Source organism: Rhodamnia argentea, chromosome 7, assembly GCF_020921035.1.
Source record: "Rhodamnia argentea isolate NSW1041297 chromosome 7, ASM2092103v1, whole genome shotgun sequence".
Lineage (NCBI taxonomy): Eukaryota > Viridiplantae > Streptophyta > Magnoliopsida > Myrtales > Myrtaceae > Rhodamnia > Rhodamnia argentea.
Genome location: NC_063156.1, coordinates 23,693,619 through 23,709,929, shown reverse-complemented (window position 1 = coordinate 23,709,929; position 16,311 = coordinate 23,693,619). Strand labels below are relative to the sequence as shown.

Below are 16,311 nucleotides of genomic sequence, written 5' to 3'. Positions count from 1 at the left end.
CATAAATTATGCTTTTGTGTAAAAAAAATGTTTTATTTAATTAATTGATTTATTTGCTTTATTAACAGTAGAGTTAAGTCAATCAAGTTTATAATTTTCTCTTTTTTCTTTTTGGCCCAAAGAGAGGAGAGAAGATAACCAAACTGACTGCTCTGGTGAACACAAACGGCACAGCATCGTGTCCGACTGCGCTACTTCTCTTCTCAGTCCTTCACCGGAAACGAACCCCGCAACAGAGAGAGCGTCACATCTTCATCTTCTCCCTCCTGCTTCACTAGATTCTCCAGAAGAATCCCTCCACCCCGGTCGCTCACTCGTATTCAATCATGGGTAAGTCCTGTTCTTCATATTTCCCGCCAATATTCTTACTTCCCACCTGCTTATTTTTGTTGAAGATGCTTGGTTTGATGGGCACGTTTGTTCTGATTCGAAAGCACGTCCGGTAACGAGTCCGGGAGTTGAAAAAACTCTAATATCTGGATTTTTCCTGATTGAGTCGTTGATTCCTCGAGTTGGAACTTTCGGATGAACGACCGAACTTTACTTCTTGTTTTTAATATGGTGATCGGAGCTCAATTCCCGGTCGTTCCTGCTGGACTAGAAATATTCAAGTTCTACCCTTTCTTGCGAGAAAACGAACCGATGAGGCTTTTCGAGTTTCATCGTTCTTTTGGTTTTTTTTTTTTTTTAAGCGAACTGTTGAGTTTTTTCTCAAGTAATTAGACATCACTTCGACTGAGTCGCTTGTTAATGAAGCCCATGAAGAAAGGAGATACGATGAACGTATACGGAGAAACATGCAAGATTAAATTTGAACAAAGAAAGTTGTCGGTGGTGGAAATGTGTCTAAGTGCGTTATTGAGAAGTTGTTCGAGGTTTTCATGTCTGTGACTGGAAATGACTTGTTTGACATGTTTTGCTAAATGCTAGATATCAAGGAAGACATTCGTGGGTTGCAACTTCACCCAGCAGGTAGCAATAAGAAGGCTTGTAATCATGGATTCTTAAGTGTGTTTTTCCCCTTCTTTTTTCTTCCGGAATATGAATTTCAGATAGCTTTGTACTCTAGATGTCTTGGTTGAACTTTTTTGGTTTTTCTCTTTGGATGTGTTCGATCTTGGCAGAAGAGAATAATGGGGTTGTTGATCCTGATGATCAAAACATGAAGAAATGGAGATGGTTGATGAAACAGAGGAAGGTTGGTGATTGATTAATTTGGTCTTAATACGATGGCAATGAAATTCAATGGTTATTGTATATGTAAATATGAGTTTTGGCAAGAGAGCCGTGCAGGATTTAGCTTTCTCCTTTTTCTTTGATAAGTTCCCTTTTCTCTGGCTGCTCCTGTTGGAATCTGAGTGCTTGTGATCAATCCCTTTTTCTTTATTAATAAGTGATAAATGGATTGAGAAGTTAAGTTAGGAAGTGAAGTGATGGCGAGCAACTTTGAAGACTGGCTAACTGACTGACACTTTGCACTGAGTTTTTTCAAGTGTAGACCATTTACATAGCTCAGGTGTATTTGAAGAAGCTCCACTTGAGACTTTTTAGGGCTCATCATTTCCATAGGTTACATCTCTTTTGCTTGGGCTTGAGTCAGATACTCTGTTGCAAAAAACTTGTGCTGTCAATTACTGTGGGCATACATATAGCTTGATCAATTCCTAGCTCACCCGCCTTGATGAAACTGGAAGAGTGAAGCATATTAATCTATTTTGTAGCACAGCCTGAAAGGTTCTCACTTGAGTCAATCTGTCATACAGCCTTGCGTTAGTCACAATACCCTCCTCCAGTTGTACTCTGATCCTTTCTTTTCTTTGCTCATGAATATAAGAATCTGAGCGAAACAATGTGTTGTTCTTGTTTCTTAGGGAGCTTCCCTTAATTTTACTGGTTGAAGATCTCTTATACATTTGCTTATGAGCTGTTTATTAAGAATTTCGACATAACTAAAGTTTGGCTACTAGTGAGCTTTGTTAAACGAATTTACCTGTGGGTTTTTGCAGGTGCCCAAGATAAGATCTTAAAAACCTCCCAACAGATCCAGGCTGACCTAAGAGGTGCTTTGTTGTTTCCTTTTTGAACCTAAAGTCATTAATGGTTGGTACTTGCTTAACTTCTCTTAAATCATATTTGAAATTTTGGATTTGTAGGGAATGATGGTGAAGCATCTGCTGCTGAACATGTTGATGCACAAGAGAAGCGTCATTTGAATGTTGTTTTTATTGGTCATGTTGGTAAGTTGATCTGCTTTTCCAGTTGGTTCATCAGCATAGATTGTTAAGTCAGTTTTATGCCTCTGTCAATTGTTGGATCCCGGCACTTGAAAAGTGCTGTTACTGATTCCCTTATTTGCTTGTGATTTTGAGTCTTTAGATTAATCTTGGATGCATGAAGAGTTAAGGTTGCTATTTTTCTGCAAGCAATTGAAGGACTATATTTTGGTTCTCCCAATGTATCATCTCTTTTGTCCTTTGGAAGAGAATCACAATGCTTTGATTTTCGCTTATTATAGTTGGCTCAAAAAGACTCATATTAGACAAACAGTTGAAAGGGTTAAAGATTTTCACATGATGTTTCTTAGATGCTTTGTGGTATTCAGTGCTTGCAACTTGCAGGTTGCAACCCATATGTTTATCCCTGCTTGATCCCATTAGATATTGATTCTGGGTTACAGATGCTGGAAAATCAACGACAGGTGGCCAGATTCTCCTTCTTAGTGGACAGGTTGATGATCGTACAATCCAAAAGTACGAGAAAGAAGCCAAGGACAAGAGTAGAGAAAGCTGGTGAGGCATTTCCTTTGGTTCTTTGCCCTGGTGATTTATTGGTTACACTGTCATCATATGCAGGTTTTAATACGTATCATCAATCACAGAGGTAACTGTAAATTGCATTACTCATTATTATTTTGATCATCTTTATGATAGGTACATGGCTTACATTATGGACACTAACGAAGAAGAGAGGGCTAAGGTGCTAGGCAGTTCTTGTAATTGCTTTTTGTAATTCTGTTTAATTCCTTTGCCCTGAAGCATGTATGCGTGGTGCCCCAGATATCAGAAGATTGGATCTTAATTAAACAGATTAAAATCATTTCACCTTGATGCAGGGTAAAACAGTTGAGGTTGGGAGAGCACATTTTGAGACTGAAACAACTCGTTTCACCATTTTAGATGCACCGGTAAGCTATTTATTTTTACCCTTTGGTTCCTTAAACTACTCGGGCTTGGTTAATTATGCATCCTCAGAGCACCACAGGAGGTCCATCCTGCACTGCTGTGTAGTTCTAATCTTATAGCATGAAATTGTGTCTCTTATGCCGTTATTACCTTTGTGTGAATTCTATGCTATTTGATTTTTCTGTTTTTCTTGTTAAGATGATAGTTTCTGATCAATTTTCTTGAGTATTAATGACACTCTCCTCTCTCTCTCTCTCTCTCTGTTGTTGGGTGGATTCTCCAGGGTCACAGAAGTTATGTCCCTAATATGATAAGTGGGGCATCCCAGGCAGATATAGGCGTACTGGTAAGGAATGGGTACAGTACGTTTCTTTTTCTTGTTTCTTTGAAGTTCTCACACTATAGCTCCTTGTTCCAAACCCACTCTCCCAGGTAATATCTGCTAGAAAGGGGGAATTTGAGACCGGATACGAGAAAGGTGGACAAACCCGTGAACACGTCCAGCTAGCTAAAACCTTGGGTGTATCTAAGCTGCTTGTTGTTGTAAATAAAATGGATGATCCCACTGTAAATTGGTCTAAAGAAAGGTCTCTCTCCCTCCCTCCTCCCTCCCTCCACCCCGCCTCGGCCCCTCCCCCCTCCCCCCCCCCCCCCTCCCCCCAAACCCCCAACCAAGAAAAAAAAACACCTGCTGCATGGGCACACATACATATATTTCTAATATCGTTGTCATTTGCTCTTGCTGGTGTCTATGTTTCAGGTATGATGAAATTGAATCGAAGATGACACCTTTTCTAAAGTCTTCAGGCTATAACGTGAAGAAAGGTACTGTTTCTTTATACTGCTCTGAAAAGTTTGTAGGGGAATGTGGGCAGTAGTATTCCCAGGCTTGTGCTGTATCTGTCGCCAAGTTGTCTTACCTTTTTTTTGGTCATTGCAGATGTTCTATTTCTACCGATATCTGGTCTGGTTGGTTCAAACATAAAAACTGGAGTTGACAAAAGCTTATGTTCGTGGTGGAATGGGCCGTGCCTCTTTGAAGCTCTCGATGCTGTTGAGGTTCCTCCACGTGATCCTAAGGGTCCTTTCAGGTAACATCAAATGATCTCCTTGATCACTTTCTTATCTTCTTGATTATTGTAGCTCAGTCAATCATAGGGGCGCAATTAAGTTGAGTCAAGTCCATGTAGTTTACCACTCAATGTTGGGTCTCCAAGTGTCAAGACTTTTATGCTTGACACATGCTTAATTGAACTTGATTTTTGAGCTTTCAACAAGTGCGATTAAGTTAAATACATGCTCGACCTTGCCTTGAGTAGGCTTGATAATTCAAATGATGGCCTCAAACATCAGTAGGGCCAGATGTCAAAATGAAGTTCCTTTTTGTTTTTTTGGCAAGCCAACAGAGCAAGTTATTCGAATTTCTAATTCTTGTAAAGATCCAACTCTTACAGATTTAAGTGTCATATTCTAACAAATCCTTTGTTACATTCGGGCAAAATTTAAAGTACAGATATTGAAACCTAGGTGATTAAATTAGGCCCACTTAGACCTTGAACGTGCAACTTTGTTCGCACTCCTGGGGCTCCAGAGGAACTTCCATCCCTCATGCGAGTAAAGAAATTTTCTCAGGTCCAGTATGCACGTCGATGACCTCCTGTCCATGTGGCCTTTTAGGTCCACAACTGACTTTATAACACTTGGCAGTTGCCTTCAAAAGATTACGTTGTTATGTCCTCAATCTCATGCTAGGCAACCAGCCCAGTAAGCTGCCTCAGTCTCTGTTTCAAGTGGCGAGGAGTAGACATTACTAGTTACCATGCTCCTAAAATGTTACCTCTGTCATCCCTTGCAACCACCATCTCCGCTGAGGTAACACTGAATTAAAAGAATAGTTATGCTACTAATACTTGTTTTTTATAATGCGACGTGTTATAGAAGCACATAAATTTAAAGGGTAATCCCACATTTATTCCTTTAACTTGCATTATCTGTGCAATCCGGTCCTCAAAGTTTTAATTTGGGCGGTCGAGTTCTCTAACTTGCATGTTTAGTGCAATGAAGTCATTTTGTCATAAAAGCAATTAATTATCTTGATGTAGCAGTTTCCATGACAATTTTTAGCTTTAGAAAAAAGAACTGTCTTTTAAGTCAAGCCAAAACGCATCGAACCGAGTGGCAGTCAAATTGGTCAGGCTTGAGTAATTCACTAGTAGCTCAACTAGTTAACACATGGTTTATTGCTTTTGTTAATATTCTTCAATACGAAGAGCACATGAACACAATCAAGCCAAAGCGTGTCGAACTGAGTGGTAGTCAACTGGTCAAGCTTGAGTAACTCACTAGTTGCTTGACTACTTAACGCATGTGATTTTATTACTTTTGTTACTATTCTTTCATACAAAGAGCACATGATAATGCTTTTCCTGGCATTGCCATTACAATTTTATGTGCTTGGACCTCATTGATTATAAGGGTACCTTCTTATAACATGTTAGCATGTTAAACCACATGCCTTTTCTCGTCATCCTTTTTTAAAGAACATTCAAGTGAAAAAGCAGCCTGATGGTTGTAATTAGAGTAACTACAATGGAAGACAATTAATTCTGATGTTGAGATTCGTGATACAAGTTCTAATATGCAGTTTGATTCTTAAAGCTTTAGATTAAAAAACTCTACCTATCTCTCTCGCACAAGGGTATGCGCTCTGTGTACAAAACACAGAGCCACGTGGGCTCAGGTTTGCAAATTCACTCACTGACACAATCAAGTATGCATATGCACACGCTGTCATGCGTATGTGCGTGAATTTTTTTTTTTTATGCTTGCTTCTGCACAATAAGTTATTCTCTTTTAATGAATCAAAGGATTTTTAACTTTGCCTTTACATTATAATGGATATCGCTGTTTCATATATGGTGGAAGACTTTCAATTGCCTATCTTGCTTGGACAAAGCATTTAGTCTTGGTTGTAGCATCGTGAAATTGCGGTGCTACCAATTATGGGTGTTATTAGGACTAAATGTGGTTGTGTTCTAAACTACTTCTTGTTCATATTCTTCTTGTATTTGTTAAGTAGTTCAGGCATTTGATGATGAACTTCCAACTTGTAGGATGCCTATCATTGACAAATTCAAGGAAATGGGAACTCTTGTCATGGGAAAAGTGGAATCAGGCAGCATACGTGAAGGTGATTCTTTAGTTCTCATGCCAAATAAGGTAAATGATCTGCATGAGTTTAGCTGTAGTTTCGCACTTTCTTGTTTGTTGCTGGTTCATTTGAGAGTTCTATCATTGCCTTGCAGGCCTATGCGAAAGTGCTTGCTGTGCACCAAGATGATGATAGGGTTAGTTGTGCTGGACCTGGTGAAAATGTCCGGGTTGCACTGTTTGGGATTGAAGACAAGGACATATTGTCTGGATTTGTCTTGTCAAGTGTTGGTATGTATTTCTTTTTTTCATTGTCCCTCTATATCTTTCAAAGAAGAATTTATACTGTTGTTTGTCCATTTTCTTCTTGTAGTTCTTCTTCTAAGGTGGGGTGCTTATAGGAGTTGTTTTCATGATCTGGTACCTCCAATGACATACGATGTTTTTTTCATTGACCAGAGAAACCAATTGCTGCAGTCACTGAGTTTGTTGCCCAGCTGCAGATTCTTGAGCTGCTAGACAATGTACGTGGAACAAATTATTAGTCTTCTTCCATATTCGTATTGGCTGTGCTTTGAGCATCTTTAGTTTTTTGATAAGTTAGCCATGTGAATGATAGCTCAACTACACAAATACCTCAGGCGATCTTTACAGCTGGTTATAAGGCTGTTCTACACATACATGCGGTTGTTGAGGAATGCGAGATTGTTGAGCTGCTACAGCAAATCGATCCAAAGGCCAAAAAGCCATTAAAAAAGAAAGTTCTATTTGTGAAGAATGGGGCCGTGGTCGTTTGTCGCATTCATGTACGTTTCCACAGACCTAAGTAGTTTCTGAAAGAGGATTTGTCCTTTGGAATTGTTTGATGTCAAATGGTGCCTTTTGAATTGCTGGCAGTCCACCTCCTACTAGCACTTATGGTTGGTAATAACCACCCCAAGCACAGTAGTACTTTGTCGGTCGCATTTAAGCTTTTTGTCTAATGGATGTAGTCTTGCCAGCTCTTTTATGTTTATTGACGTGGCCTTCATGTGGAAATGTTTCACCAGGTGAACAACTTGATATGTATTGAGAAGTTCTCTGATTTCGCACAGCTTGGGAGGTTCACTCTTCGTACTGAAGGTGAAGAATGGATGTTTATTATTATCTTTCCTTATTTTCTAGATGCCGTGTGGAAGAAAAGTGTGTAGACTCACAGCGTGAACCTTTTTTCTGCAGGCAAGACAGTGGCTGTCGGGAAGGTCACCGATTTACCTGTGATAGCTAGAGCTTGAACATTTTTGGGAATAGGTAAGAAATGTCCCTGCCATTGCTTTCTCTTTCATGATGGACCATTTTGCTTAGTCAACTTGTGTTACTTTTCCGTTGATTAATTGTGCTGTTAAATTAGAAAGGTTAAATGAAGGTATAAGCCTTCATTCTGTCATCAAAGTTACTTTTTTAGTTGGAGGTCACTAAGAATTTAATGTTGACGCGTGAACCTTTTAGTGCCAAGATCAGAACCTTCACCTTTGCTGGGAAATATTGAAGACACATGAGAATTAGTTGACACTATGCTTCGTAGAGAATCGTATATTGAGATTAAGAATTTCTCTCATGCTTTTTTTCGTCAGGCAACTAAGGGACCTGTGTAAACAATCTGAGTGGCTACGGTGAGAGTGAAGATCGATGTTGCATCGCCGGCAAGTGCATCTTGTTGGGCTGTTGAGAAATGGAGAGGTATCTATTGCCAGAGTGATGCACATAGATTAGAGTACCGATGCATCTGAGTTGTTACAGTGTGTTTAAGCCATATAGCTGACTCATACCATACCATCTCTTCAACAACATTAAATTGTTCTGTCCGAGTTCACCAAATATGGGTTTTCTTTTCATTTGGCTAACAATGACTTATCATAACTGCGGAAGTTTTGCTTAAAATCTACTACTTTGTGAGAGCGATGACTCTTTTCATGGTTGTAGAAGCTTATGGAGATCTTAAGTCTTTATTTTTCAGTTTTGGTTAAAGATTCGCAAAGGAATGCATCGTAAATTAATAAAATGGCAGAAAGATGCTCCTGCTGCTTGAGATTACATAAGGCAAGAGATTTACATTTATCACGATATCCAGTATGACTTTTGATCATATGCTTACCATATTTCGAGGTAAAAGAAATGCGGCGTAAGTGAGAGCGATCACGAAAGCTTTTTCAAACATCGTCTAGGACGTTTTGTGGCTATATATTGACTAACCACATTACATTGCTAGAATTCATCTCTAATATCGTGGGAAAAGTACAAAAAAAAGTCCTAAATATATTATATTAGTACCAATTTAATTCGAAACTTTTTAATTGGATTAATTTAGTTCTAAATATTTTTACATTGGTACCAATTCAGTCCATTTGGAAATAACTGACTTGAACACCAGTGATGTCACGTAGGACGGTCGATGCTGAGGTAGACATATATAAAGGAAAAATTAATTAAAATTTAGTGTTTTACAAAAATCATTATTAAGACTATCCCCGTTAGTGCTGGTCCTCTTACGTGGATGTCGGGTACCGTCGATGTCCTCGTCAGCAATTTTCGATTAAAGTTAGTCGGATGATACCAATGCAAAAAGGTATATGACTAAATTGATCGAATTGAAAGATTTAGGATTAAATTGGTATCAATGCAATAGGTTTAAGACTCTTTTGATATTTTCCCCCACATATTGTAGTCCATAAACTTGAGCTTCTATTGAAGCTGAGGTCTGAGTGAGCGACAGGTTTTGGGGAGGGCCTGCACAGTTGCCTTGAAAAAAAGAACGCATGAAGCATGTGGTCTTTGACATCCTTTTCTTAGTTTTTTTGTTTCCTGAACATATGATCAAATGACGTTCAGGAAATCGGGGAATCTTCCCTTTCGCTTGTTGAGTTGACCGTGGAAGCTATTAACGAAAATTTGCAAGCAACATGCTGGACACAACTTGTTAATCAAGGGCTTGAGCTTGGCGAACTGCAGACCAAATTGACGGATTGGGGACATCTGCGCGTAATCTTATCGGATGGCTACGCGGTTTAGGTTTGGTACGACTGATGCTGCGCGAGCCTAACATATTTAACTGCCCTTTCCAGTAGATTATACAGCGCCTAACATTGGAACAACTGCTCGTACGTTCGAAATAGTGCACTTTTGCCTAATTGTCAACAGCTTAGCAGCTGTACCGTCGACACTTCACTGATTTCATCACCTTATAAGCTCTCTAGACCAGCCATTCCATGCCACTCAAGTGCGTGCTCAGAAAGCGTGTGTGTGTGTGTGTGTGTGAGAGAGAGAGAGAGAGAGAGAGAGAGAGAGAGAGAGAGAGAGAGATACGACCACAACGATGGATGGACTCTCTAAAGGATATCCAATGAAAGATAGTTCTTTTCCGTGTCTGTAATGATCCGGTTAGATGAGGGCGAAGAGTGGTCTAGAGAGCTTGGATAAGAAGTTGCTCCTGATAGGCTTCTAGGATGGTGAATGGAGCAGGAATGAGCCGAATTATACACCAAACATGGGGAGAGCAATTCTGGAATATATATGTGAAAACTGTAATTAACTCATGAAGACGCCTTTTGATATAATGGCAAAGTTTAGTTTGAGAATGGTTAAGTTAAGCGTGCTTTGGTGGGAGTACTTCTAGAATGGGTAACCTCTTGGGAAGCTGTTCACTTGTATGCCAAAAGACAAAACTTGGCTCGTATAATACCTCAGTGAAGTTAATCCAGGATGTCACAGTGTCTAATCCAATTTGCGAAACCAACCCAAGAATTTCGAGAGATCCTCAAACCAGGATGTTTTTGAATGTCTATGACGAAAGTTGCTGTTCTGTATTTCTATCCTCTCGTGCTTTTCCTAAATGCGTGGCGTGGTGCAGCATCACTGGAGTATGTTCTTTCATTGAGAATTCTACTTAAGCCAAACGCTCCACAGATGACATACACTGGCTACAATACAACGTCTTGTTGCAGAGAATGATCATAGACCTTGCCCGCAAACTCATCCAGGAGGCCGTAGCCAAACATCTCAATACTGAAGCATTCTCTTCCTCCGAGGCTTTTCTCGTCGCCAATCTCGGTTGCTCAGCCGGGCCTAACACATTCTATGCTGTGAGCAACGTTCTTCAAGCAGTGGAGCAGGAGTGCCAATCCCTAGGACTCAAGTCTCAAATCCTGGAATTCCAAGTGTTCTTCAACGATTATGTGGGGAACGACTTCAACACCCTCTTCAGATCACTCCCACCAGCCCGGTGATATCATGCAGCCGGCGTGCTGGGTTCATTCCACGACCGCTTGTTCCCCAAAAGCTGTGTTCACTTTGTTTACTCTTCCTTCGCTCTTCATTGGCTTTCAGAAGTTTCAAAAGAAGCTCAGGACAAGAGCTCTCCAGCCTGGAACAAAGGTAGAATATTTTACCACAATGCGAAGAAAGAAGTCATCGAAGCATATGTAGCTTAATTCGCTTAGGACATGGAGGTTTTTCTCTATGCTAGAGGGCAAGAAGTTGTTCTAGGAGGACTAATGGTGCGTATCGTCGCCACCCATCAGGACAGAGCTCCTCATTCTCAATTTTATCTCGACAGGTCTATAGATTTGTTGGAATCTTGCCTCGTGGACATGGTCAATAAGGTAAAACAATTGTTCTTAGTAGAGTCCATTAGAATATTAGGAATGAAGGGTCGTACTTTGGCAAAACAAATGAACCTTCACAGTATCCTTCAATTTTCTGGTGCAGGGAACTATAAGTGAAGAGAGAATGGACGAGTTTAACCTGCTGATGTATTATGCATCCAACTGAGAAGTGAAAGAAGCCATAGAAAGGAACGGGCGTTTCAGCATCACAAAAATGGCGAAGCTAGTTGAAGAATCAGCAGAAGGCCATCCATCGACGGCGAAAAAGAGACCTCATCAGTGGAGAGTGGGTCTGGAGGGACTCTTGAAGGAGCAAATGTAATTTGGGGACGAGATGTTAGATGAGCTCTTCGATTCGGCAGCCCGGAAGCACGAACAGTCGTCTATCTTTGAGTCTGCGAAAAATAGTAGTGCTACGTTTGTTCTTCTCAAACGGAGCGCTGCCAACTAAGGGAAAGCTGGTCTAGCAAGATGCAAAAAATCGAGCTTCATTCTTCACCGGGAGCTCCTTTGAAGTCCAATAAGCGCAGCAGGTATATGTCAGTGATGATAATCCGATTTCTGAACACTCGTTTGTACTTTCTTCAAAATGGAACTTAAGGCTTTACTTTGCAGCAGCTTCACTGAGTATTAACTCCTGGTTATGAATGAGTAATCAATATCTCATCTTCTTCTTATCGAATTATGACTCCTTGATTGAATCCACACTGCAGTTAGTCTGAAGTAATAAGACCACAAAAGAGGTTGCGGTCAACACTAACACAACCAAGTGCAAACAATTCCATGTCCGGGCCACCCTTCCGGGCTTTGGCTCACATGTTCATTTGACCAAGCAGTTAGTGGGTATTTCATGGGTCTGGAATTTTACTCGTCTGAAGTTTATTTCCTCATTAGCCAAGAAAAACATAGCATATTTTTTAAAGAACCTATCTGCAGATGCAACCAGTCTTTTCACCATCAACGTCTAGGGAACATCGTAAGGAAAATTTCAACTGAGTGCACATTAAGCATTTAATCATTGTTGCTTCATTTCCTTGTTATATCTTGATGTAGCAGCTTCCATGCCAATTTTTAACAGTAGAGAAAGACAGAGCAGTCTTTTGGGTTCACAAAATTCAGTTTGCTAGGAGAAAACAGTCAAGCAAATGAGAGTAGCTTGGTGGAGAGATATGGAATTGAGGCATGTTTGTGTGCTTGGACTCATTGATTGTAAGGATACCTTCTTATAGCATGCTAGAATGTTCAGCCACATGCCTGTTCTTGTCGAATTAAAGAGCAACCCGACGATTGTAATTTTTCTTTTGTACCTTCTTGTACGGAGTCTCTCTTCAGGCTGTTTTGTTTGTTGAGCTGCGCGCCTGCCAAAAGAGAAAAGCCACGAAGCCTCTTTTTTTCTGTTCTTTCTTTTCTGTACGACTGTGCAGGCTTGGAAAAAAAGAAGGAGGCAAATCCTAAGATTTTATGTTTCTTTCCTTTTTAACTCCTTGGCCAAATGAATAGTGTAATATCATAAAATATATTTCCCCCCCTTTTTGTCCCTGTAGCGCCCAATATCCATTTTGCATTAGTCATCCACTACGCGCCTAATGAAGGAAACATATCTTCATCGGTCAAACCGGTTAAGGAGTTAATGCTTATCTTCTCCAACAGAATACAAACAAATCTTTTAGTTAGTCGAGTTCTATTCTCAAATTTGAGACATAGTTTAACAATTCTCCACCTTAACTCGACGTTTGAAGCCAAGTCATAATACTCATCATCCATACTGCTCTACCAACGCCTCTCACGGGCGCTCACTCTTTACAAATGCGCCCGAGCTTCACCAAATGAACTTGCTTAGTCATTATGTCCGCTGCGCTCTCTGCTGTCGCTATCTTCTTCACAATTTTCGTTAAGATATGAAATAGTATTTGTTACCGATATGCTTTTTCGCTCGTGATAAACCGGATTATATGTCGGATATATTGCACCTTGATTGTCACAAGGTATATCAACACTTTTTTGTTCTAACCCGAGTCCAAGACCAAACCCTTTAGCAATACCGCGTCTTTCGCTATAAAGGTCAATGTTATGTACTTTACCTTAGTTGATGACAAGGCAACGTGGTCCTGTAAGGACGCCCTCCAACTAACTACACCACCTACTAGCATAAACACGTACCCTGCTAGAGACTTACACTTATCCAAGACACCTGCATGATTCGAATCCACATAATGTGTGGTCTCACTGTCATTGCCATCCCTTCAATACACTATACAAATGTCTGCTGTCCCCTTTATATATTTGAGATCCACTTCACAGCTTCCTAATGAGTTTTACCAGAATGCTTCATATAACGACTAATAACGCTAACAGCTTGTGAAATATTAGGCTCAATGCATATCATAAGATACATAATACTATCCACTACACTAGAATAAAGAACATGTGACATATGCTCCTCCTCCTCCTCCTCCTCTTCCTCAATCTGCAGTAGTAACTTATCAATTTGTTTAAAGTGCTTCGCTAAAGGTGTACTCATAGATTTAGCCGATCGCATATTAAAGCGTGCAATAATCTTCTCAATATACTTTTTTGAGACAGATGTAATACTTCTGCAGTTCTATCCCGAAAAATCTCCATACGCAATATTTGCTTTACAACACCAAAATCTTTAATCTCAAACTCTGCACTCAATTGCCTCTTCGTTGCTACAAACATATCATTAATATATAATAATAAATATATCAAAGACTCATCCTTCAATCTCCTAAAGTAAACATATCTATCCATCTGATTTTTCGGATAGTACTTACTAGCCATGAGAGCATCAAAAGGCTTACACCACCGTCTAGGAGATTGTTTTAGACCATACAAAGATTTCTTTGGTAAGCAAACATAGTCTTCTTTACTCGGAATAGAAAATCCTTCCGGTTGCCTCATGTAAATCTGCTCCTTCAATTCTCCGTGAAGAATACGTTGATTTCACATCTAGCTACTTCAGCTCGGGATCCTATGCAATAACTAAGGCTAGTAGTATACGAATAGAAATATGTCTTACCATAGAAGAATGCCTCGTTGTAGTTAATGCCCTCTCGCTTTGTATACCCTTTTGCAACAAGTTTTGCTTTATATCCGGCCGCCTCAACATCGGGAATACCCTCTTTTCGTTGCGGACCCATTTACTTCTAATAATCTTTTGGCTCTTGGGTACCTTGACCAGCTCTTATGTCCGATTTCGATAGAGTGATTCTATCTCTTCACTCATAACCCCTAGCCACTATAACGACTTGCTACTAGCAACCGCTTTAAGGTAAGACGAAGGCTCATATATCTCTACCTCGTCACTTACAGTGAAAGCATAAGCAATATCTATATAACCATAACATATTAGTGATTTAATTTTCCTTTTCTATTTGTCTGCGACTATATTGTGTTGCGGCCTATGCTAGTTCTCTAATATCACCCATTTTAGAAACTACGGCTTAATCTGCAATCTCAACCTCTGCTACCTCCGAGATCTCCGGAGTCACCACCCGAAGCTCCATCTCACTACTAATACCATGATCCGTCCGCTCTGTTGGTAGTGTCTTAGGACTCCCCTACCAAAGCATTGCGGTCTCGTCGAAGATCATGTCTCTACTGATTAGAAAATCGAGTGATTTGAGATTAGTGCACCACAACCGGTAGCCTTTCACTCCATGTGCATAACCCAGAAATATTCACTTCTTTACCCTGGGCTCAAGCTTACCATTACTCACATGACATAAGCAAGACATCCAAATATTCGTTATCCAGAGTAATCATAAAGTTTAGTGACCATACTTCCTCAAGAGTCTTCCACTCTATAGTAGATAATGGAGATTGATTAACCAAGTAATAATCCATATTCAGTACTTTGGCAAAAAATTTCTTGCCTATTCCAAAAAGCGAAAGCATGCTCCAAGCGCGCTCAAGTAAAGTTTTGTTTTTCCGTTCCTCAATGCCTTTTTGCTGTAGTATCCCCGAATATTGTGTGGTGTCTCACAATCCATTCTCTCTGGTAAAACTCAGTAAAACCTTTACCATAAAACTCCATGCCGTTATCGGTTCTCAAGCATTTGATCCGTTTATCCGATTGCTTCTTAATTAATACCTTAAATTTCTTAAACCGATCAAACACATCAAATTTCTTCTTCGGGAAGTACAACATCAGCATATATCGAGCACCTTCCTTCGAAGGAACCGGAGATGGGCCTAGATGTCCGAATGAATGTACTCAACTAGTTATTTAGTCGAATGAATGGCTGTAGTAAAGTTAATTCAGCGCCGCTTCCCAAAGGTACAGTCCTCTCATAAGTCTAACTTCCTAATCATATGACCCTTTGATAACCACCTCTCACTTAGCATTATCATACCTGCCTTGGTCATGTGCCTCAACCGCACATGCCATAATTGATTCAAGTTAGAATCTGGCTCACCCGATGAAACCGCAGTAGCTCTCGTCACGGTCTCTATAAGTAGATGATAGAGAGTATTCACTTTCTCCCATGGTCATGGCACTTCAAGAAATCTTTAGTACTCACTTTTCAGCAATGTATTTATACATGATATCATCGAGTGTGCCTAGAGAAATAAGTTTTTCTTAAGCTTCGGTACATGCTTCACATCTGTCAATGTGCACACCTCCTCATCGTGCATCCGAATTCGAACTATCACTAACCCCACAACCTTTCGGGCTATGTTATTTCCCATCAGAGTTCTACCACCATCTGCAGTTTGGTAAGTAGTGAATCGGTTCCTATGGGGAATCGTATGATAAGAACATCCCGAATCTAGCACCAATTCATCTCTTGACAAACGTTTAGTCACACATAAAACAACCTTTGCATCATTGGTGGACTCCTCGACAACATTTTCCACATTGCTTGTCGCATTCTACTTGTCACCTATGGTTCTTAGTTTAGGAAAATCTGTCATGATGTGCCCCTCCTAATGATACTTAAAGCACTTCATGTGTCCTTTGGACTTTTTATGGGGTGACTTTGACCCGCTTTTATGCTTGCTACTACTAGACACCCCACACCGATCTCTACCTCGAATCACTAGTTCCCGCACTATATTCTACGCTAAACTGTCATCTCGTAACTTTCTTTGCCACTCCTTATAGAACAAAGCGGACTTTATCTCTTTTCAAGTAATCGTAGTACGCCCATATTGCAATGATCAGCAAAGTGCTCCCATGACTCTACTAAAGAAGCTAACAACATCATGTCGGTGTTTCACTGTTGGGGTGTGGTTCATTGTGACGACCTGAATTTCCGCCAATTGGATTAACAAGTGGATTAATGTTTATCATATTCGAATTATTATTAAATGGA

General features: G+C 40.1%; 1 protein-coding gene and 1 pseudogene across 1 annotated transcript; both read left to right on the top strand.

Moving 5' to 3' along the window:
• Positions 1-173: 173 nt before the first annotated feature.
• LOC115734992 (eukaryotic peptide chain release factor GTP-binding subunit ERF3A-like) lies at positions 174-8,457 on the top strand. The gene is given in 20 exon segments (XM_048282877.1): positions 174-330; positions 931-972; positions 1,125-1,154; positions 1,157-1,198; positions 2,154-2,237; positions 2,678-2,789; positions 2,931-2,976; positions 3,113-3,184; positions 3,466-3,528; positions 3,615-3,769; positions 3,943-4,007; positions 4,123-4,273; positions 6,296-6,401; positions 6,488-6,623; positions 6,792-6,856; positions 6,974-7,138; positions 7,382-7,454; positions 7,551-7,622; positions 7,946-8,051; positions 8,329-8,457. Coding segments are annotated over 18 exon segments (1,467 nt in total). The 5' UTR covers positions 174-326; the 3' UTR covers positions 7,607-7,622; positions 7,946-8,051; positions 8,329-8,457.
• A 1,678-nt stretch (positions 8,458-10,135) lies between these two features.
• LOC125316000 lies at positions 10,136-11,770 on the top strand (annotated as a pseudogene).
• The last annotated feature ends 4,541 nt before the right edge of the window (positions 11,771-16,311 follow it).